General features: G+C 39.5%; 1 protein-coding gene across 1 annotated transcript in view; it reads left to right on the top strand.

Annotated features, from left to right (window-relative positions):
- The window catches only part of LOC108514753 (thrombospondin type-1 domain-containing protein 4-like), a 201,659-nt gene that overhangs the window by 18,301 nt on the left and 159,608 nt on the right, over positions 1-23,750 (top strand). The window contains exon 3 of the mRNA XM_017851208.1: positions 5,787-5,856. Within this exon, the coding sequence (XP_017706697.1) occupies positions 5,787-5,856 (70 nt within the window). The remainder of the gene's footprint in view (positions 1-5,786; positions 5,857-23,750) is intronic.

Here is a 23,750-nt window from a genome sequence, read left to right as displayed (position 1 = left end):
AGTGGTGCGATATCAGCTCACTGCAAGCTCTGCCTCCTGGGTTCACGCCATTCTCCTACCTCAGCCTCCCGAGTAGCTGGGACTACAGGCGCTTAGCTGTTGTCAGAAGAAGGCAGAGGGCAGAGCTGAGCACAGTGAAAATGCATGCTTAGCAAATATTTTTGTTTTTCTGAGACAGAGTCTTGCTGTGTTGCCCGGGCTGGAGGGCAGTGGTGCAATCACGGCTCATTGCAACCTCCACCTCTTGGGTTCAAGCAATTCTCCTGCCTTAGCCTCATGAGTAGCTGGGATTACAGGCACACACCACCATGCCCAGCTAAATTTTGTGTTTTTAGTGGAGACGGATTTCACTGTGTTGGCCAGGCTGGTCTCAAACTTGTGACCTCAAAAGATCTGCCTGCCTCGGCCTCCCAAAGTGGTAGGCTTACAGAGGTGGGCCGCCGTGCCTGGCCAGCAAACATTTGTTGTCTCCAGAGTGCACTAGGCAGGATTTCACTTCAATGCTAAGATTTTGGCTCTCTTTTGCTAAGGTCGATATAATTTTATTAGTGATCTGGTTGCTCCCAAGATATCTCTTGGGTTGTATTAACTGAGGAAGAAAGGAAGTAGTTTTTTTTTTTTTTTTTTTTCCTTGTTTTCCTTGTTTTGTTACTTGATATGCCCAAGTGGTGTGGTTCATTGAGGTAATTCGAGGTACACAGGGGCTGTGACAGTATCCACCCCTCACTACAGCTGAGATGGTAGGGGGCATGGAGAGTGGGATTGGCCAAGGCAAATACAGAAGCCCAGAGCTCCAGTTCCATGATGTAAATCTTGTACCAAATTTCAGTGAGCATTATTTTCTACACGGGGAAATGAAATGATGGAGTGTTTAAAACCTAGAACAGCACTGGGTAGATGGCATAACTTTTTTTTTTTTTGGTTGGTGTGAAATGTTAGGTTATTTCGACTGCAAGGTGAATCGGAAAGTCTTGGTAGGAATGTAGCTTCCCCCCGCCACTTGGAAAGGAGTGTGTGATTTGTTTGCCAAAGGCCCTGGTAGCCTTCAATCTGTCAAAACGTTGCAAGCTGGGAGCGGTTTGCCAAAGCAAACTATCAAAGTGAAATAACACACGAGTTGCACACACAGAGACACATGCATGCTCTCTCATTCTCCAAACATTAATTTTGAATTGGGTCAGGAGGAACAAGGATTTGGGCTAGATTGTTGGTGTTTTGAAAAGAGGTGGGCACAGCTACAGATACCAGTTAGCTAAGTATGCGCAAGCAGGGTGAGGTATCCTAAAACAGAGTGTGCTGAGCAGGGGTGAGAAACTTTCAGCCCTTGGCAGAGTTTCCTCTGGCCCCTGGGGTTATATATTGCTGTGCCTGCTGTTATTGTAGCCCAAAGAATAATTGCCCCTCTGGGGGAATTTATTCTATTCCATTCAGAGCAGAGACCATTTAATATCTCAGATTCTACTCCAGAATGAATTTTGTTGGGTACCCCTATGCATTTTAGCTTCACTAGGGCCCAGTAAATGAAGAAAAGAAGCATTTGAACGTCTAAATATAATTTGTGTCGCACTTTTGTAACAAGAGGCACCAGCAAACATTTTGCTGCCATATCTTGTCATCTTCTAAGGATGGTTTTTTGGAGAGGGGTAACATAGAAATTCAAAAGCAGATCTGATTTTTATAAATCCCTCATAAAAGAAAGTTGTAAAAGCTCCCGAAGTGGCTTTGGACACTTTTGAATATGTTAATTCACAGTATTTTCACTTAATCTTGAGATTTCAGGGGTCACCAAGATGGTGAAGCATCATTCTTTAATTCAGTGAATTAAGCTCCTGCTATATAGCAGCCACTCTGCTAGGTGCTGGGGAATACAGTAGTGACAAAACAAACTCCCTGATCTCATGGGGCTTACATTCCCTTGGCTAGAGAGAGAGAAATTTAAATAAAGACATAGTGTGTTAGATAGTAAGTGCGATGGAGAAAAGGACTGGGCTGGGAGAGGGACCACTGTTTTTTGTAGGCTCAAGGAAGCCCTGTGCAGACAAGATCCTTTGGGCAGAGACCTTAAGAAGTGAGGGAATGAGTAGAATTGACCAGGCAACCTGGAATGCAGTTCCTCCGAGTCAGAGGAAAACCTAGATGTGATCTCACTCCCTCTCCCGCCCCAAGTCCCCCTGAATGCTATGGAAGTGCAACCTCAGATCAGTGATTATCCAAAACTGCTCCGTACAAATATGTGGCTACTGAGTGTGCCAAGAGCTTTGAGGCACTGAGGTGTAACACGTTTATGAAGCTGCTGTTTTTTTTTTTTTCTTTCTTTTAACAAAACCACACCAATCTAGTTTTCTTTTTAAATGAGTAAGCAGTGCCAGAATGTGTTACAAATGATTCACATTTGTAGGCCTGGGTTCATAATGTGCTTTCTTGCATATTAACTCATTTGAGGTAGGAAGACAGATTATATAATTCCCATTTTACAGATGAGGAAACTGAGGCACAGCAAGAGAAGGTGATTTGCCCAAGGTCATGCAACCATGGAGCATGGACTTGTGAGTTGTGATGCACATGTTCTTGGTTTAGAGGTCAAATTGCATCCAGTAGTGATACAGCTATAAGATTACTGTCCTTTTGCCACCGCTGTCTGGGAACCCGCTGTCTTTAATTCTCCTGCCCTATTGCTGGAAGACATCTTGGTCAATATTTCCAGTACATTATGTGTGTAATGAACAGGCTCATTTTCAAGTATTGAAAAGTCCAAAGGAAGTTGTGTGTCGTGGGAGTAAGAAGGGGAATCATTTTAGAAGTTATCCAGGACATCGGTAACATCACCATCTAGACCTGAACCTTTAGCTTCCTGTGTCCTGAATAGCACAGATCTGTGTATCTGCACTGGACAGTACAGACAGAGAATGTTTCCGTCATCGCAGAAAACTCTATTGGACAGTGCTGCTCTAGATCCTCGGCAAGTTATACTTCAACTCTTTTATTCTTCTCCCCACTAATTTCATATTATTGTCCCGAATACATCCCTTGTTTGGAAGAATGTTGTTATAAATACAGTATATTAAAAGGAAAGTCTAGGCTGTGCACGGTGCTCATGCCTGTAATCCTAGCACTTTGAGAGGCCAAGGCGAGTGGATCACCTGAGGTCAGGAGTTCGAGACCAGCCTGGCCAACATGGTGAAACCCCATCTCCACTAAAAATATAAAAATTAGCCAGGCATGGTGGTGCCGCCTGTAATTCCAGCTACTGGGGAGGCTGAGGCAGGAGAATCACTTGAGCCCGGGAGGCAGAGATTGCAGTGAGCCGAGATCAAGCCACTGCACTCCAGCCGGAGAGACAGAACGAGACTCTGTTTCAAAGAAAAAAAGAAAAGAAAAGAAAAGTCTAGTCAGATACAAACATTTTGATCTCTCATCCAGTTAAAAACTTCTTTTCTCCTCTAAGCTGGTCCTGTTGTAGCCTCAGACGCCTGTAGTAGGGAAGAGGGGATTTGGTTGGTTCCTTCACACTCCTAGTTTCCTGCCCTGCCCACTCACTGTCATTGTGAATTCCTTCAGGGTGAGGCACAGGAGAGGAGAGGAGAGGTAACCGGCAAAGAGGTTCCCAGTGGGACTGGTATTCCTTGTAATCTGGTGCTGCTGTCCTTGGTTGGGAGATGTCCAAGTTCCAGATTCTCCTCTCTTGGGGCACTTTGGAGAATTTCCCCCTCACTAGGCTCTCCTGCTGCACCATGCCCTCCTGCAGGCTATGCAAATCTGCTGACTCCTTAAGGTCCACCTCCCTCACCTAGCTCCTGTACTCCATGGGTATAAGCCGCAGGCTTACTTTCTAGGAAACGTAGAAAGTAAAATCTTTCTGGTGAAAATCTTTGGTAGATTCCTTTCCAGATAACCTAAGTTCCATGTCTTTCCATGGTGCTAAAACATAGCATCTCCTGCCCCTCCAGGCTCTAAAAATACAGACTGTTCCCACCTAGCCCTCTCTCCATTCTTCCCTCTTGGATACTCCAGCTAAGGTTTGGCCTTTAGATGTTTTTCAGAGGAGAATCAGGCACTAATCCTTGTACCCCTGGATACCAGGGCATCTGGATCAAGCTCTGAATGTTGTCCCTCTTGCTTGGCTTGGGGAAGAGCTCCTACTTTTCCTTCCCCATAGGGGAGTGGAGGGGCTGTATGCAGCTCTCCTACATTGTCTTCAGGGAAATCCACACCCAGCGAACTCCATCCTCCAGCCTCCTTGTGCATACAGGTGGGAGGTGAGTGAGGGGATGACAAGCACCCACTTTGTCGTTCCTCGATAGGCAGTGCAGCTCTTTGGAATGTGTGCATACTTAGTACCCATGTTCTGAGCTCTGGATCCTCAGCTGCAACTCCATGACTACAGCAAGAAGGATGCCTGCAACACCATATTACAGAGACCATCTTCCCTGCTTCTCACCACATTGCACAGTCTCTAGCCAGTCTGTCCATGTCTGTTCTGTGTGGTCTGCTTGGTCACTTACTTACAAAACAGGAGCTGGGGTGGAATTTTGGATTCTTAGAAATGGTGGATGCTTTATCCAACTCCACAAGACCTAACTCCCAGCTTCAGGCAGGTTTTCCTCATCTCCACCCTGATGTGGTGGTTTTTCTTGGTCTGGGGCAGTGTTTCACATCTCTCAGTTGTGTTGCAAGTCTCAAAAAGGTTGGGAACCACTATATTATTTAACTTAGGTTAAATACGGTTTGACAAATGGTCAAAAGATACAGCGGCCTCATTGCCGGGATGCTTAAAATAATGACACTGATGATTTGAAATCATGAGACCTTGGGCACTTAAATTAATTGACAGTGCTTGTCTCGCCTTTGGTCCGAGGTTACATTTCCAATCACATTCAGGTGGGCCTTGGGGCAGGAGAGGGAGTGAAAGATCTAGGTTTTCCTCTGACTCAGAGGAGCTGCATTCCAGGTTGCCTGGTCAACTCTACTCCTTCCCTCACCTTCTTAACTTACTAACCATGCCAATTGTTTTACCTCTGTCATATTCAGTGATCCTCACAGAAGGTGAGAATGTTTGAGGCATGGAAATGCTAACTGACCCGAGATCACCCAGATGGGAATGATGGAGCTGGGATTCTAGCCTGGCTCCATGCCCTCTCCAGCACACCCTGCTGTCTCAGCCGGCTCCTATTTCCCCACCTCCTCTTTATTTGATGACATTCCCTAATCAGGGCTGGTGACAGTGAGGCTTAGCACAGCTAATCCCACCCATGGAGAACATATGTGACATCAAAAGGCTGGAAAGAGGCACAGTAATGGTTCCCAGGAAAGCATGAGCTGTAAGGAGAGGAACTTCCCTGGCAGGCTCAAAGCCCACACGTTTCCCTGACCCTACCACCCGTGAAGGACCGCATGTGGGCTGCACTAGCACTCCCTCTGCCAGGCATGGTGCATCCTCTTACTCAGTTCTCCCCTGAACCTCTGAGCCAGTTCCTGTTGTTATCCCCATTTTTCAGGGGAGGAGACTGAGACTTAGAGAGGTTAAAGCTCTGACCTAGAACACCCCTGAGGGTAAGCAGGAAGGCTGGGATGTGATCCCACACCTGCCCCATGCCATGCCTTGCCACAGCACCATGCTGCCTCCCTCCTATAGGGCCAACAGTTTGTGTCTTCACTGGGTCATGTCCCAGGGCCTGGGTTGGGCTGTTCCCCCCCATCCACTGATGAGATGGTGATGCTGCCTTCCACTGGGTGCTGTTGCCTGGAACATACTCACCATCTTGCCTGTTGCTATTTTCCCTTTCCAGTGTCCTGGGTTCCCTCCTGCTGCTTGGATTCCAGTTCGTCTGCCCACAGCCCTCCACTCAACACAGGAAGGTAAGCCATGGCCATCCAGAGGTTTTCTTCTCTGCCCAAGAGGCTAGGGTCACTCTGGTCACTGCCCTGAACTTTGTTCTATTTGAAGGTGAGTCACCACTGATCCTGAAAGGAAGCACAATTTACAGAATGTGGAGTGTACTATTCTGTTCTCCTCACATTGCTATAAAGAAATACCTGAGAGTGGGAAATTTACAAAGAGGTTTTATTGGCTCACAGTTCCACAGGCTGTACAGGAAGCATGATGCTGGCCATCTGCGTGGCTTCTGTGGAGGCCTCAGGAAGCTTACAACTATGATGGGAGACAAAGTGGGAACAGCACTTCACATGGCTGGAGAAGAAGCAAGAGAGAGAACGGGGAGGTGCCATACACTTTTAAACAACCAGATCTCACGAGAACTCATTATTGCCATGACTGCACCAAGGGGGATAGTGTTAAACCATAAGGAACCATCCCTATGATCCAATCACCTTCCACCAGGCCCCGCCTCCAACATTGGAGATTACAATTTGACATGAGATTTGGGTGGGGACACAGATCCGAACCCTATCATGGAGCTTAAAATGTGAAGCTGGTGCCTGGAGTCGGTCTCTGATTTGAGAGCAATGGCAACTTTGCAACATGTGTTCGCTACAATGGACAGCTGAGAGGTCAGTGGGAGCACTCTACAAAGGCATGGGCAGGACTTAAGGAACCCACTTGGAAATGGAGGGGACCAGTATGGAGCTTTTACCCTCTCTTGGGGCACCTTCAAGGTCAAGGGCAGGGATAGAGTTGCAGCTGTAGCTGTGGCTGTTGCTATGCAAGAGAACCCCCTGACAGGGAGTCATGATCTTCAGTAGAGGGACACAGTCACTGCCAACTGATGGCCAGGCAGGGATGGAACTGCGAAATAAGAACCTCACCTTCTCTTTCCTCTCACCCCTCATTTCCTGTTGGTGACTCCCTTTGGCCAAACCAAGCAGAAGGCAGAAGATAAGAAGGCTTTGATGCAGTCCCCAAAGGCCAGCCTCCTGGGCCACAGGACTGGGTGGAGAAGGGTAGACAGCATCTAAAGGAGCAAATGGACAGTATTGCATACGCTTCCCTTCAGGCTTTGTGTGTTTTATAGTAAATGAACCATCCACCATTGCCTGAATAAGCCTAATGCTGCACTGCAACTGAGCAGGTCCTTGATCAATGTTTCCTTAGAAACAATACATGACAGGACTCTTAGAAAGTCCCTAGAAGCCCTTCCTGCTACCTAGGAGCTCCTCCTGTCTACCTGGAATCAAATTCAGACTCCTGAGAAGAGATCAGTTATTTGTATCCAAGTGTGACCAAGTTGGTTGACTCCTTTCCTGAGAGAGGGTTTTCTTTTCTTTTTCTTTGTTTTTGAGATGGAGTTTCGCTCTTGTCACCCGGGCTGGAGTGCAATGGCACGATCTCGGCTCACTGCAACCTCCGCCTCCCGGGTTCAAGTGATTCTTCTGCCTCATCCTCCCGAGTAGCTGAGATTACAGGCCTGCGCCACCACACCCAGCTGCTTTTTTTGTTTTAACAGTAGAGACGGGGTTTCATCATGTTGACAGGCTAGTCTCGAACTCCTGACCTCAATCAGGTGATTGATCCACCCACCTCGGCCTCCCAAAGTGCTGGGATTATAGGCGTGAGCCACTGCACCGGCCTGAGAGAGGGTTTTCATAGGGGAAATTCAGGACAGAAGGGGGCCAAGAAAAAAGAGTATGTGCACGTATTTGGCTAAATATGACCCTTCTTGGGAGCAGTTCTTCGTGTTTTTATCTGATTATAGTCTAATTTCTTTTCTGTTTCAGTCTGTTTTTCTGGACCAGGTATAAACCTCTACTGTACTGTATCTCCCACTAGGATGTAAGCTCCATGAAAGTAGGAACTTACTAGTCTTGTTCATGGCCCTATTCCCAGCTCCTAGAATAGAGCCTGGCATGTTGTAGGTGCTCAATAAAATCCTTGTTGAATGACTGACTGAATGGAAAACCTGGCCAAGGTCTAAGCATCATTTCATTGGATTCACCTGGAAATTTGCACCCCACCCCCCCGCACCCCGCTTACTCTGCTGCATCATCTCTATTCATAATATCAGGACTCAGAAAGGACAACTGCCTACTTTTATTATGAAGTTGTATTATTTATTAATGTTTAGAATTACCAGGTTTGTTAATCCTAACGGTTGAATCAATTTACTGTGTTCCTCTTGTTGTTGTTACTCAAATAGGCGATCATAACTGAAAATACCTTATACATGATCAATTTACTTTGCTGTCTCCTGTAATTTTTCAAGTTAACCTGAATGATATGTGAGTAACCTGAACAAAAGGTCCCCAAATAGGTATCACTCTCATCTTTCTTCAAGTGTTTGCTCTGAGAAATGGGGAAACAAAGATTTATGAGTTATTTTATCATTAAAATTTTTTAATTGATGTAGTAATTGTACAGATTTATGCATACAATTTGGAGTTTCAATACATGTGTATTATATAATGATTCAGTCAGGGTATTTAGCATTCTAGTCACCTCATGCATTTATCATTTTTTTTTTTTTTTTGTGGTGAGAATATTCAAAAGCCTCTCTTCTAGCTATTTTGTCATATATAATACCTTACCATTAACCATCATCAAGCTACTGTGTAATAGAACACCAGAACTTACTCCGCCTGTCTTTGGTAACTTTGTACCCATTGACCAACCTCTCCCCACTCTCACCTCTTTTCTTTCCCCTCTTCTCCTCAGTCTCTGGTAACCTCTGTTCTCCTTTCTGCTTCTATATCAACTCTTTTTTTCTTTTTTTTTTTTTTTCAGATTCCACATATGAGTGAGATCTGTGGTATTTGTCTTTCTGTGTCCAGCTTATTTCACTTTAAATATAATAACCTCCAGGTCCATCCATGTTGTCCCAAATGAAAAGATTTCATTCTTTTTAATGGCCAAATAATATTTCCATTGTGTATATATACACCGCATTTTCTTTGCTGTTCATTTGTTGTTGGACACTTGGACTGAATCCATACTTTGGTTAATGTGAATAGTGCTGCAATAAAAATAGGGGCACAGATGTTTCTTGAACATTCTGATTTCATTTCCTTTGGATATATATGCAATAGTGGGATTGCTGGATCCTATGGTGGTTCTATTTTTAGTTTATTAAGGAGCCTCCTAATGTTGTCCATGGTGGCTGTACTAATTTACAGTCCCACCAACAGTACGTAAGTGTTCATTTTCTTCCATATCCTTACCAAACATTTGTTTTGTCTTTTATCTTTATTTATTTATTTATTTTTTAATGGAGTCTTGCATTGTCTCCCGGGCGGGAGTGCAGTGGCACGATCTCAACTCACTGCAACCTCTGCCTCCTGGGCTCAAGTGATTCTCCTGCCTCAGCCTCCTGAGTGGCTAGGATTACAGGCATGTACCACCACATCTGGCTAATTTTGTATTTTTAGTAGAGACAGGGTTTCTCCATGTTGATCAGGCTGGTCTTGAACTCCTGACCTCAGGTGATCCGCCCACCTCAGCCTTCCAAAGTGTTGGGATTACAGGCAGGAGCCACCACACCTGGCCAACACTTGTTTTCTTTTGTCGTTTTGATAATAGCTGTTCTAACTGGAGGGAGGTGGTATCTCACTGTGGTTTTGATTTGCATTTCCCTGATGATTAGTGATGTTGAGCCTTTCAAAATATATTTTTTGGCCATTTGTATGTCTTCTTTTGTTAAATGTCTATTCAGATCATTTGCCTATTTAATCAGATTGTTGAGTTGGTTTTTTTTTTTTTTGATGTTGAATTATTTAAGTTCTTTATATATGCTGGATATTAGCCCCTTGTCAGATGTATAGTTGCAAATATTTTCTCCTATTCTGTATGTTGTCTTTTCAGTTTATTGTGGACATTTATACTCCCTCACTTCACTGTTTCCATTGCTGTGCAGAAGCAAAGTTCGATGTCATTCCATTTGTTTATCTTTGCTTTTGTTTCCTGTGCTTTTGAGATCTTATTTCTAAAATCCTTGCTCAGCCCAGTGTCATAAAGCATTTCCCTTATGTTTTATTCTAGTAGTTTCATAATTTTGGGTTTTGTATTTGAATCTTTAATCCATTTTTAGTTGATCTTACTAGGTAGGGGTCTAGTCTCTTCTTGTCAGGTGGATATCTAGTTTTCCCAGCATTATTTATTGAAGAGATTGTCTTTTCCTCAATATGTGTTCCTGGCACCTTTGTTGAAGATCAGGTGGTGTGTGAATTTATTTCTGGCCTCTCTGTTCTGTTCCATTGGCGTGTGTGTCTGTTTCATGCCAGTACCATGCTGCTTTGGTTATTGCAGATGTGTAGTATATTTTGAAGTCAGGTAGTGTGATGCTTCTTTTTGCTCAGGATTACTGTGGCTATTTGGGGTCTTTTGTGGTTCCATATGAATTTTAGGATTATTTTTTCAATTTCTGTGAATAATGTCATTATTATTTTGATAAGAACTACATTAAATCTGTAAATTGCTTTGGCTTGCATGGCCATTTTAACAATATTAATTCTTCCAGTCTATGAACATGGGATATTATTCCATTGTTTTTGAAGTTTTCAATGTAGAGATCTTTTACCTCCTTACTTAAGTTTATTCCTAGGTATCTTATTTTGTTTGTGTATACTATTGTAAATGGAATTATTTTCTTGATTTCTTTTTCAGATAGTTTGTAGTTAGCATATGGAAATGCTACTGATTTTTGAATTTTGATTTTTTGTGTCCTCTGACTTTACTGAATTAATTAGTTCTAAGAGTTTTTTGGTAGAGTCTTTAGAGTTTTCTGTATGTAAGATTGTGTCATTGCAAACGGGGACAATATGATTTCCTTCTTTCCAATTTGGATGCCCTTTATTTTTTTCTCTTGCCTAATTACTCTGACTAGGAATCCCTATGTTGATTAGGGTGGTGAAGGTGGGCATCCTTACTTTGTTCCTGTTCTTAGAGGAAAAGGTGAAAGCTTTGCTCAGTATAATGTTAATATAATTTATACTATTCAGTATACATTATTCAGTATAATGTTAGCTGTGGCTTTGTCATGTATGACCTTTATTGTGTTATGGTACATACCTTCTATACTTAATTTGTTGACAGTTATTATCATGAAGGAATGTTGAATTTTGTCAGTTGCTTTTTCTGCATCTTTTGAAATGATCATATGGTTTTTGTCTTTCTGTTCATGTGGTGTGTCACATGTATTGATTTACATATGTTGAATCATCCTTCCATCCCTGAGATGAATCTCACTTGATATTAGTGAATAATCTTTACAATATGCTATTGAATTCAGTTTGCTAGTGTGTTTTGAGAATTTTGCATCTATGTTCATCAGAAATATTGGCTTATAGTTTTCTTTTTTTGTTGTATCCTTGTCTGGTTTTGGAATCAGGATAATTCTGGTCTTGTAAAATGAATTTGGAAGTGTTTCTCCTTCTTCAATTTTCTGGAATAGTTTGAAGAGAATTGGTGTTGGTTCTTCTTTAAATTGTTTGTAGAATAGAACAGTGAAGCCATCTGGTCCTGGGTTTTATTTTGATTAAAGACATTTTATTACTGATTCAACTTCCTTACATGCTATCGATCTCTTCAGATTTCCTGTCTTTTCATAATTTAATCTTGGTAGGTTGTATATGTCCAAGAATTTATCCATTTCTTCTGTGTTCTTAAATAGTTGTTCATAATAGTCTTTTTCTGTTTATCAGTTGTCATGTCTCCTTTTTCATACCTGATTTTATTTATTTGAGTCTTTTCTCTTTTTTTTTTCTTAGTTAGTGTACCTAAAGTTTGTCAATTTTGTTCGCCTTTTCAAAACACAAACTCTTTATTTTTTGATCTTTAGTTTTATGTGTGTGTCTTTTGTTCATTTCTACTCTGAGCTTTATTATTTCCTTCCTTCCACCAATTTTGGGTTTAGTTTGTTCTTGAGGTCCATGGTTAAATTATTTATTAGAAATCTTTCTTGTTTTTTGAAGTAGGAGTTACAGGAGGTAATGGAGAAAAGCACCAAAAAACCTATTAACCATTCTTGCTTGTCTGAAGGAATTTTTAAATTTCCCTTTTAATTTCTTCATTGACCTACTGGTTATTCAGAAGCATGTTGTTTAATGTTCGTGTATTTGTAAGGTTTTCAAAGATTTTCTTGTTGATTTCTAGTTTTACTTCATGGTGGTGTGAAAAGATACATGTTACATTATCTTTTTAAATTTGTTAAGACTTGTTTTGTGGCCTGACATGTGATCTAACTGGGGAATGTTCCATGTGCAATTGAGAAGAATGTGTATTCTGCATCTCTTGGATGGAATGTTCTGTAATTATCTGTTAGGTCCATTTGGTCTATGGTGCAGTCTAAGTCCAGCTTTTCTTTGTTGATTGTCTGTCTGGGTGATCTGTCTGTTGTTGAAAGTGGGGTGTTGAAGACCCCTTCTACCATTGTATTGCAGTCTATCTCTAATATTGATATAATAATATTTGCTTTATATATTTAGATGCTCTAGTGTTGGGTGCATACATATTTATAATTATATCCTCTTATTGAAGTGACACCTTTATCATTATATAATGACCTTCTTTTTACAGTTTTGGATTTCAAGTCTATTTCATCTGATGTAAGAATGGCTGCTCCTGCTTGCCTTTGGTTTCCGTTGGCATGGAATATGTTTTTCTACCTCTTCACTTTCAGTCTGTGTTTGTCTTTAATGGCAAGGTGAGTTTCTTTTAGGCACCATATAGTGGGATCTTGTGTTTTTTTAATCCATTCAGCCACTCTATTTTTTTAAATTAGAGCATTTAATCCATTTACATTCAAGGTTGTTATTGATAGGTAAAGTTTTCTGCCATTTCGTTAATTGTTTCCTGGTTATTTTGAAGATCTTTGTTTCTTTCTTCCTTGCTTGTTTACGTGTGTGGTTTAGTGGGTTTCTGTGGTGCTAAGCTTTGTTTCTTTTCTCATGTTTATTTGTATATCTGTTGTAATTTCTTTCTTTGTGGTTACCATGGGGGCAGCATAAACAGTTATAATAAACTATTTCAAGTTTAAAACAACTTAACTTTAGTTGCATTAAAGTACTTTACATTTTCCTTCACCCCAATTTGTGTTTTGGTTGCCTTAATTTACATCTATATCTTTTGTATGTTCCTCAGCCACTAATTGTAGTTGTTGATGTTTTTTACTTTTTTTGGCTTTAAACCTTCATACTAGAGAACTGAAAGATTTTCATAACACCATTACAGCACTAAGGTATTCAGAGTATGACTATGGATTTACCCAGACTGGTTTTGTATTTTCACATGTTTTCATGATGGTAATTATTGTCTTTCTGTTTCCAGCTATAGCAATTCCATAAGGATTTCTCAATGAATTCTCTCAGGTTTTGCTTGTCTGGGAAGACCTTTATTTCTTCTTCATTTCTGAAAAACAGCTTTGCTGGAAATAGTATTCTTAGTTGGTTGACAGCTTATTCTTCTTTCAACACTTTGAATAGATCATTTCATTCTCTCCTGGCATGCAAGGTTTCTGCTAAAAAAAATCTGCTGGTAGTCTAATGGAGATACTTTTACATGTAACTTATATGTAACTTGATGTTTTTCTCTTGAAGCTTTTACAATTCTGTCTTTGACTTTTGGCAGTTTGTTTGTAATGTGCCTCAGAGAGGGTTTTTGTGGGTTGAATCTCATTAAAGACATTTGACCTTCCTGAATATGGATGTCTACATCTCTCCCAAGACTTAGAGAAAGTATTGTTGTTGTGGTTAAATCAATTTCCTGTGCCTTTCTCTGTTTCTTCTCTTTCTGAAGTCCTATAATGCAAATATTTGTTCCCTTAATGGTGTCCTGTAAGTCCCATGTGCTTTCTTTGTTCTTGTTAATTCTTATTTCTTTTTTCCCTTCTGACTGGGTTATTTCAAAGGGCTTGCCTCAAATTCAGAAATTCTTTCTTCTGCTTGATCTGGTCTGTTGTTGAAGCTCTTAATTGTATTTTTAAATTCATTCATTGAATTTATGAACTCTAAGATTTATTTGGTTCTTTTTTATATATCTGTCTCTTTATTAAATTTCTAATTCAGCTTATGAATTGTTTTCCTGATTTCATTGACTTGTCTGTATTCTTTTGTATCTTACTGAGTTTCTTTAAAATCATTATTTTGAATTGCTTTTTGGGCATTTCATAAATATCCTTTTCTTTGGGGTCAGTTAATGAGGACTCATTATGCTCCTTTAGGGGTACAATATTTCCTTGCTTTTTCATGTTTCTTGTATCCCTCTGTTGATGTCTGTGCATCTAGTAAAACAGTCATTTTTGTAATTTTGTGGATTAACTTTCGTAGGAAGAGCCTTTTCCCTGCAGATGGATCCTGGGGTGTTGGTCAGGAATGGTATATTGACTTTGGTTCTGGGTGGATTCAGTAACGTGGTCTCTGTACAGATTTTTCAACTGTGATCCTCATCTGTGGTATCTGCAATTTTCTCAATGGCCTAGGCTGTAGGAATTTGTGATGCAGTGGTGCAGGTTTGCTGGCAGTGGGGGTGCCAGATTGCTTGTCAGGCTAAGCATGTGTGGGTGTGGTGGGCCAGCAGGCTGTTTGGTGGGCTTTCCAGGAAGGTGGAGCCACTGCTGCAATGGCTGTTGAGTTGTGGTGTGGTGTGCTGCATGACTGCATGGGGCTCTTTCTGGGCCACCTCCAGTCAAGCTGTCAGGCCAAGGGTATGTGGAGGGGGGCCTGAGTGGTTACGTGGTGCTTTCTCTGCGGGGAGAGGGAGGTGAGACATCTCTAGGCCAGCTATTGGACCAGAGGTGGCTAGGCAGCTGTGCCAGGATCTCACCAGTGGGTAGAGCCACTTTCAAGCTGGCTGTTATGATGGGTGTGAGAGCACATGAGCTGGGTGACTTCACCGGGTTTCCCCACTGTGAAGGTTTGCTTGTTTCCCTGGGGAATAGGGTACCTGATGAATTCGGATGTTGTGGTCTTGGTTGTTCCTTTGGGCCTAGGCTCTGGGCAGCTGGTGTATTGGTGCTGCAGGCACCCTTATGAATGTAGGGGAATGACGGTGGAACCTCAGAGATGGAGGAGATTGGTGGCTACTGACCCACAACACAAGATGCACTCCAGCAATAGGTCAAGTTTCAAGATGGCATCATGCTGTAGCAGCTGAGGTCATGGGGGTTGGAATGCCAAAATGTGGTTCCTGTTCTGGGGCAATGCAGCCACATGAACGCCCAGTAACTCTCCACGTGGGTTTCTGGTCCTGTAAGTACCAGGAGACCCTTTTATAGCAATGACTGTTCCTGTCTGTGGAGGTGATGGGGCGAAGGATTCCAGCTTACTTTTTCCCCGTGAGAAGAAGTTTCCCTGGCTCTGAGCTGATCCCGGTGGGGGATAGCATATGGCAGAGGGAGGATATCTCATTTCCCTCTCTGTGGTGCTATCCTGGGCTTCCATGCTCTATAGAAATTTTGTTGCTCCCCCGGTGCTTTCCAGTGTACTTCATCAGTAACTCCAGTCAAAGCATAGTTTATTTATTGTTTTGGTACCTTTTTGTGTCATGCAACTCTAGTTGGCCATCATGCTGACATCACTCTATAAGTTACTCTAGAATGTTTAATTTAAAAACTGAGCAAAAAGTATCACATCTTGGGATATGGTACCTCCTTGTCAAAGCAGTACTAAGAACTTTGTAGTAGAAAGATAGATTAAACCTTTTCCTCAGAATCATGTGGAGATTACTTTATATAGAGAACATACATTTTAGAATAGTTTTTGAATATAATAAATATGTGTACTTGTTATCTTGGCCACCAAGATCATTGCCATTCACTCAAGACAAGAAAGGATTCACTGTTTTCCTTGGTGGTGAGTTTCTTTTTGATGTTTTATCAGAGCTTTGTGGAACTGTGGCTGTCATCCTGGTTATGTGCTCAAAAACTTGGCCGCAGAAGCAGTACTAGCAGTAGTAACATCCATTTTTTCCTGCAAGATGTGAAATGAGGAAATGCTTATTAAAACAGGAGTCAACATGTTTTTAAATAAAGGGTTGTTGTGAACATTTTAGGCTTTCTGTGCTATAAAGTCTGTCACAATTCTTCAAATCTTCCTTTGCAGCACAAAGGCAGCCATAGACAACGTGTAAATGAATAAGCATGGCTGTGTTCCAATAAAACTTTATTTACAAAAACAGGTGGTGAGCCAGATTTGGCCCATGGGACACAGTTTGCCAACTCTTGCTCTAAAGTCAGGATAGAAAGGCGTTGGCTGCAAGTATACATGTTTTGGAATTTGAAGTTGGAAATTTTCTGCTCCTGGGACTTTAAGAAACACAGAAGATTTTGGGAAAAAGTATTTTTTTAATCAAAGCATGAGACTTACGATTGTGATCAAATTGTTTTCATTACTTAGATAATCATAATTGAATTTTTGCTGACCCATTGTTTTGTGGCAAAATCTACTTGCAGTCTTTAGCAGACAGCTGGGGCATAAAGAATGAGAAAACCATTTATGGTAAATTCTTAAGAGACAACATTATTAATTTGTATACACTGTAGTTTAGTATGTATATGAAAACTGCTACTAAAAGACATCGCTTTTTTTTTTTCTCAGCACAGTGGTGTGTCCAACTTTAGCATATGGAAGCATTTCTGCAATGTAAGTTATTCTGAGGAAAAGACATAATTTGTAAATGCTGTCAAGTAAACTATGCATTTCCACATGCTGCTTAGGTGACTTGATACATCTCTGCAAAAACTGTCCCATAACAGTGCAGGAAAAGAGGACCCTGGTGCAGAGTTTAAGTAGCTCTTTCCAGATGTTTCTGCCCAGAAGTCATCCTCATGTTCCTGCAATATGAACAGTATCACAAAGAGCTGTTCAACTTCTATTCTTGGTAATTAATTAAAGATACTTGGCAAATGACTATATTTTTAAAACTTTCTGTAGCTTCATTTGTGGATAAAGTGAAACCAAGAGTAGGAAAAAACTTGAGCAAGACTTTAATAAAACAATAAGTTATTAGTAAGGGAAAATACGTCGATTGTAGAATGCTTTAAAATTAATGAACTGTTCTACTGTCTGCCCAGCAGACACTCCACAAACAAGTTGTTTTACAAGTCATAATGTGTATGGTCAACATACTGTATGCAGAAAAGATTGTGAGACATTGTATTTTTTAGTTCCACATATGAAAAATCATACATACACTTTAATCACAACTGCTCAAACGTTTTTGGTTAACTTTTAAATTAAAATACTTATGTTTATTATAGAGAATTTAGAAACAATGAAAACTAGAGGAACTAAAATCTCATTGTCATGGCCACCAGCCAAGGGGAACTGCTTTTTTAAACTGTTATTTATAGAAACTCTGAGAGAACGGAGATACTGCAGAATGAAATAAGGGTGAGGTAAAATATTTGTCTTGCTAACTGATAAGCAAGTCACAATGCGAATAGCGGAGGACCTTGTGATGGGTTACAGGCATTATTAATGCAGTAGGATGTGCAACCAGTGACTTTAGATTGCCCCTTGACAATGTCTTGCCGTTGGATTCTGAACAGAAAGCCTATAGAAGGGAAAAGATTTCAGATTAATAAAACTCAAATTATTGCTTCTATATTCAATAGGAAGAAAGGAAAAAACAGTAATGCACCTAGAGGAAAACATATGAGAATGGCTTCATAATTTCAGGCAAAGGTTCTTAAACAAGACACAAAATCAGAAAAAAAAAAAAAAAAAAAAAAAAAATCAGTAACCATAAAACAATTGTACTACATTTGAGTGTGAGGATGTTTAAAATGGAAACACATCATAAAAGAGTGAAAAGATAAACCATGGACAGGGTAAAGACATTACAACAATATATTTGGTAAAAGATTTTTATTCAGAATATATAAAGAACCCCTACAGATCATTAAGAAAAATTTAAGCCATTCAATTTAAATGGCTTAAAAAGACAGTTCATATGAGGGGATATCCAAATGGCTGCTAAGCATGTGAAAAGGTAGTCAATCAAAATCTTTAGTCCTTAGGTAACTACAAATTAAAATCTCAGTGTGACACTGTCAGAATGGCTGAAATGAAAAACACTACCAAGTGTTGGTGAGGATAGGGAGCAATTAGAACTTTCATACACTGCTGGTGGGAGTTTAAATGGTAAACCACTTTGAAAAACTGTCAATGTATCTTAAAGCTAAACATTGCCCATGCTATGATCTGGCTACTGTGTTCCTAGGTATTTAGCCAAGATAAATATGGACATATATCCACCAAAACACATGGATAACAATATTCATAGTAGTTTCATTTACAATAACTGCAAACTGGAAATAACCCAAAAGTCCGTCAATAAGAGAATGGAGAAATACATTATAGTATGTTTATACAAGAGAAAACCAAACTACAGTAAAGAGAAAATAACTTGTTTCTGGCCAAGATAAAGCAGCAGGGATTGGATTTACCTTCTCACTTGAAACAACCAAAAATACCCGGATAACGTATATGAAATAATGTTTTTCCAAACCTGGAACTTTAGACAACAAAAGATAGTTATCACTCAGAGATAGAAAATAAATGAATTGAGTCATAAAATGTCCCCAGCTTACTGCCTTGGGAGTTTCCTAGTCTTGCTGCAGGGAGGGGTATGCTAGGCAGAACCTGTTAGACATCTTGAGTTAAGGAGATAGACTTAAGAGTTCAGCAAGATGGCTGGGCATGGTGGCTTAAGCCTGTAATCCCAGCACTTTGGGAGGCCAAGGCAGGAGGATCACCTGAGGTCAGGAGTTCAAGACCAGACTGGCCAACATGGTGAAACCCCATCTCTACCAAAAGTACAAACGTTAGCCAGGCATAATGGTGAGTGCCTGTAATCCCAGCTACTCGGGAGGCTGAAGCGGGAGAATCTCTTGAACCCAGGTGGCAGAGGTTGCAGTCAACCGAGATCTCACCAGGCAACAGAGTGAGACTTTGTCTAGGAAAAAAAAAAAGGAGTCCGGCAAGTCCAAGTGATGATGGTCTGCAGGACAGAGTACCAGAGAGGAGAGAACTACACAGACACAAGACTATGGAGCTCTGCAGGAGATCCTCCATAAGGATGCAGCATATGAGTGATGAGCACACACATTTGAGGAAACAATCTGAGGTTGAGGAAAGAATCTTCCAAGAGAATGAAAAAGAACAGTGCCCAACATTCATTCAGGACCAAGAACAGTGACTGTTCCCACTAGGCATACTTTAAAAACTCATAATCCAGGAGGCATTGAATAGAATACTCAGGAAGCTTTCACGTCAGTATTGGGGGAATAGTTAACCCTAGACTGTGTCCTGCTCTGGATCTAATAAATTATAACATCTATACTGAAATGATTAATCTGTTTCTAAATAACTTAACTGTATCCTAGCACAAAGTATGGGAATATAAAAATATCCAGCACCCAACAAGGTACAATTCAAGATGTCTAGCATTTAGTCAAAGATTACCAGGCTTGCACAGAAGCAGAAAAATATTAACATTATTCCCTGTAATGAGGAGAATAATCACGCAATTGAAAGCAATTCAGAACTGGCACATATTTTAGAATATGGAAACAAAGATATTAAAAATTACTAAAACCATATTCCATATATTCATAAAGTTAAGTAGAAGCATGGAAGATATTAAAAAGACACCCAAATCTAACTTCTTGAGATGAAAATGACAAGATCTGAGATGAAAAATATACTGGATGGGATTAATGGCAGATTAGACATTGCAGAAGAAAAAAACAAGTGAACTTGAAGATATTACAGCAGAAACTCTCCAAAGTGAAATATAAAAAGAAAAATAGAATTCAAAAAAGATGAACAGAGCATCAGTGAACTCTGGGACCACTTCAGGTTGGCTAATATATGGGCAATTAGAGTACCAAAAGGAGAAGAGATAGGGGTGACAGAAAAAATATTTGAAGAAATAATAGAAGAGTTTCCAAACTTGATGAAAACTATAAATCCAAGAATGTCAATAAACTCCAAGTACTAGAAACATGAAAAAAAAAAATGGCATCAAGTCACATCATAATCAAATTGCTCAAGACCACTGATACAGAAAAAAAATTTAAAAGCCCTTAGGAAAAATAGACATATTACATACATGGGAACAAAGTTAAGAATGACAGTAAATTCTCTACCTCCTGTCATTCATGCAAGTGAAGCAACATCTTTAAAGTACTAAAAGAATAAAATTGTTAACCTAAAATCTCATACTCAGTAAAATATCTTTTAAAATGAAGGTAAAATAAAGACATTTTCAGACATACAAGTGCTACACTACACCTGCCCCATAAGAATTGTTGAAGGAAGTTCTTTAGGCTGAAGGAAAATATCAGATGGAAATATGGATTTTCTCAAAGGAATGACTGCACCAAAATGATAACTACATAGGTAACTATATTTTAAAATTTCTCCTAAATTAAGCATCTTTTAAAGATTGACTCTTTAAATACAAATAATACTCATCTGTTGTAGAGTTTATAACATATGTATAAGTAAATTATGTATAACAGTAATAGTATAAATGCCTGAAAAGGATAAATTAAGGAGGTGAAAAACTTGTACAATGAAAACTACAAAGCATTGCTAAAAGAAATTAAAGAAGTCATAAATAAGTATAAAGACATGCCATGTTCATGAATTGGAAGACTATCATAAAAGGAAGTATGATATTATAAGGTTCTTATTATGATGCATGTAAAATGGTATCACGTTACTTGAAGGTATACTGTGATAAGTTAAAGATGTAAGTTTATAAACCCTAAAACAGCCATCAAAGTGACAAAATAAAGCATTTTAGCTTATATGCCAGAAATGAAATAAAATGGAATCATAAAAATATTCAAATATCGCCTGTAATCCCAGCACTTTGGGAGGCTGATGTGGGTGGATCACCTGAGGTCAGGAGTTCGAGACCAGCCTGGCCAACATAGCAAAACCCCATCTCTACTAAAAGTACAAAAATTAGCAGGGTGTGGTGGCACACGCCTGTAATCCCAGCTACTCAGTAGGCTGAGGCAAGGGAATTGCTTGAACCTGGGAGGCAGAGGTTGCAGTAAGCCAAGATCATGCCACTGCACTCCAGCCTGGATGACAGAGTGAAACTCCATCTCAAAAAAAAAAAAAAATTTCAAATAAATGGATAAATGTACGATGTTTATGGGTCAAGAAACTCAATATTGTTATGATAACCATTCTCTTCAAATTGACCTATAGATTTAACACAATTCGAATACAATTCTTAGCAGACTTTTAATATAAATTGACAAACTGATTAAAAATTCTTATGAAAATGTAGAAGCCCTAGAATAGCCAAAACAAATTTTAAAAAGAAGAAGAAAATTGCAAGACTTGTACTCCGTAATCTATATATTATCAGCTCCAGTAATCAAGATAGCATGTTATTGGTGTAAAGATAGGCAAATAGATAATGGAATAGAATAGAGCGTGAAAATAGTCCTACATATATATATATATATATATGGACAATTGATTTTATAAAGGAGAAAAGTAGTCTTTTAACAAAATGTGAACTTCAATCCATATCTTGTACAATATACAAAAACTAACTTAGACTCAACAACCTAAGAATAGAAGGAAATTACTCCAATGTGATAAAGACCATATAAGAAAAACCTACGGTGAACATCATACTCAATGGTGAAAGCAAGAACAAAATAAGGATGCCCGCTTTTGCCACTTCTATTTAACACAGAACTGGAAGTTCTAGGAAAGGCAATTAGGCAAGAAAAAGAAATAAAAGGCTTCCAAATTGGAAATGAAGAAGGAATACTTTTCCTCTTCACAGATGATATGATCTTATATGTAGAATCCTAAAGTATCCACAAAAAGATTGTTAGAACTAATAAATGAATTCACCAAAGTAGCAGGATACAAGGTCAACATGCAAAAATCAATTGCATTTCTATATACTAAAAAGATCAATCTGAAAAGCAAATCAAGTTAACAATTCTATTTACAATAGCATCAAAAGAATAAAGAACTTGGCGATGAACTTAATCAAGGAGGTGAAAAACTTGTACAATGAAAACTACAAAGCATTGCTGAAAGAAATTAAACACATAAAGAAGTATAAAGACATCCCATGTTCATGAATTGGAAAACTTAGTATTGTTAAGATATCAGTACTATGCAAAGCAATCTATGGATTTAATGCAATTCCTATCAAAATCCCAGTTGTTATTGGTGTAAAGATAGGCAAATAGATAATGGAATAGAATAGAGCATAAAAATAGACCCATACACACACACACACACACACATATATATGGACAGTTGATCTTTATACATATATATGGACAATTTTCTATTTGAAAGAAATAGAAAAAAGCCATTCTGAAATTTATATGGAGTCTCAAAGGACCCCAAATAGTCAAAATAATCTTGAAAAAATAACAAAGTTGGAGGACTCATACTTTCTGATTTCAAAACTTACTGCAGAGCTATAGTAATCAAAACAGTGTGACACTGGCATAAAGACAGACATGGAGGTCAATGGAATAGAATAGACAGCTGAGAATTAAACCCTAGAATATATGATCGAATGATTTTTGACAATGGTGCCAAGACCATTCAATGGGAAAAGACATCATGTATAAAAATTAATTCAAAGTGGATCAAACATTTCAATGTAAAACCTGAAACTATAAAACTCTTATAAGAAAACGTAGAGCAAAATCTTCATGATATTGGTTTTGGCAATGATTTCTTGGATATGACACCAAAGGCACCAGGAACAAAAGAAAAATAGCCAACTGGACTTTATGAATATTAAAATTTTGTACCTCAAAAAGACACTATCAACAGAGTATAAAAGCAACTCACAGAATGGAAGAAAGTATTAGCAAATCATATATCTGATAAGGGATTGATATCCAGAGTATACAGAGAACTTCTAAAATTCAACAACAGCATCACGAGGTCAGGAGATCGAGACCATCCCGGCTAACACGGTGAAACCCCGTCTCTACTAAAAAAATACAAAAAACTAGCCGGGCGAGGTGGCAGCACCTGTAGTCCCAGCTACTCGGGAGGCTGAGGCAGGAGAATGGCGTGAACCCAGGAGGCGGAGCTTGCAGTGAGCTGAGATCCAGCCACTGCACTCCAGCCCGGGCGACAGAGCAAGACTCCATCAGAAAAAAAAAAAAAAAAAAAATTCAACAACAGCAAAGCAAACAGCATGATTCATAAATGAGCAAAGGACTTGAATAAATATTTCTCCAAAGAAGATATACAAATGGTCAATAAGCACATAAAAAGATGTTCAGTGTTTAGGAGGGATGAGAGTAAGGGAAGAAATGAGGATTACCAACGGATACAAAAACTTTTGGGTGATGAATATGTGCATTATCTGATTGTGGTGGTGGTTTCATGGGTGAATACATATGAGAAAACATCAAATTGTACACTTCCAATATGTATAATTGATTATGTGTCAATTATACCTCAATGAAACTGTTTAAAATGAACTACTGATATGAGCAACGACCAAAATAATTTCAGAGCCATTATATTGGCAATAAGAAGCCAGATGCAAAAGTATGTACAGTATCATTCCATGTATATTTAGTTCAAGAATAGACAAAGATAGTTTTTGATGAAAATAAAATCAGAATATTGGATACCAACAGGGGGTGAGGGTGGCAATTGAATAGTGAGGGGCATGAGGGAACCTTCCAGGGTGTTGGAAATATTCTAAATCTTGACAAAGGTGGGGATTACATGGGTCTTAAAAGTATAAGAATTCATACATTTACAGTGAACATACTTTATGAACTTTATGTATACCTCAATTAAAAAAAAAGAAGAGGAGGAAAAGGAGGAAGAAGACAATG

This window comes from Rhinopithecus bieti, unplaced genomic scaffold (genome assembly GCF_001698545.2).
Source record: "Rhinopithecus bieti isolate Rb0 unplaced genomic scaffold, ASM169854v2 scaffold_31548, whole genome shotgun sequence".
In the NCBI taxonomy this organism is placed as follows: Eukaryota; Metazoa; Chordata; class Mammalia; order Primates; family Cercopithecidae; genus Rhinopithecus; species Rhinopithecus bieti.
This window is presented reverse-complemented; position numbering and strand designations above follow the sequence as displayed.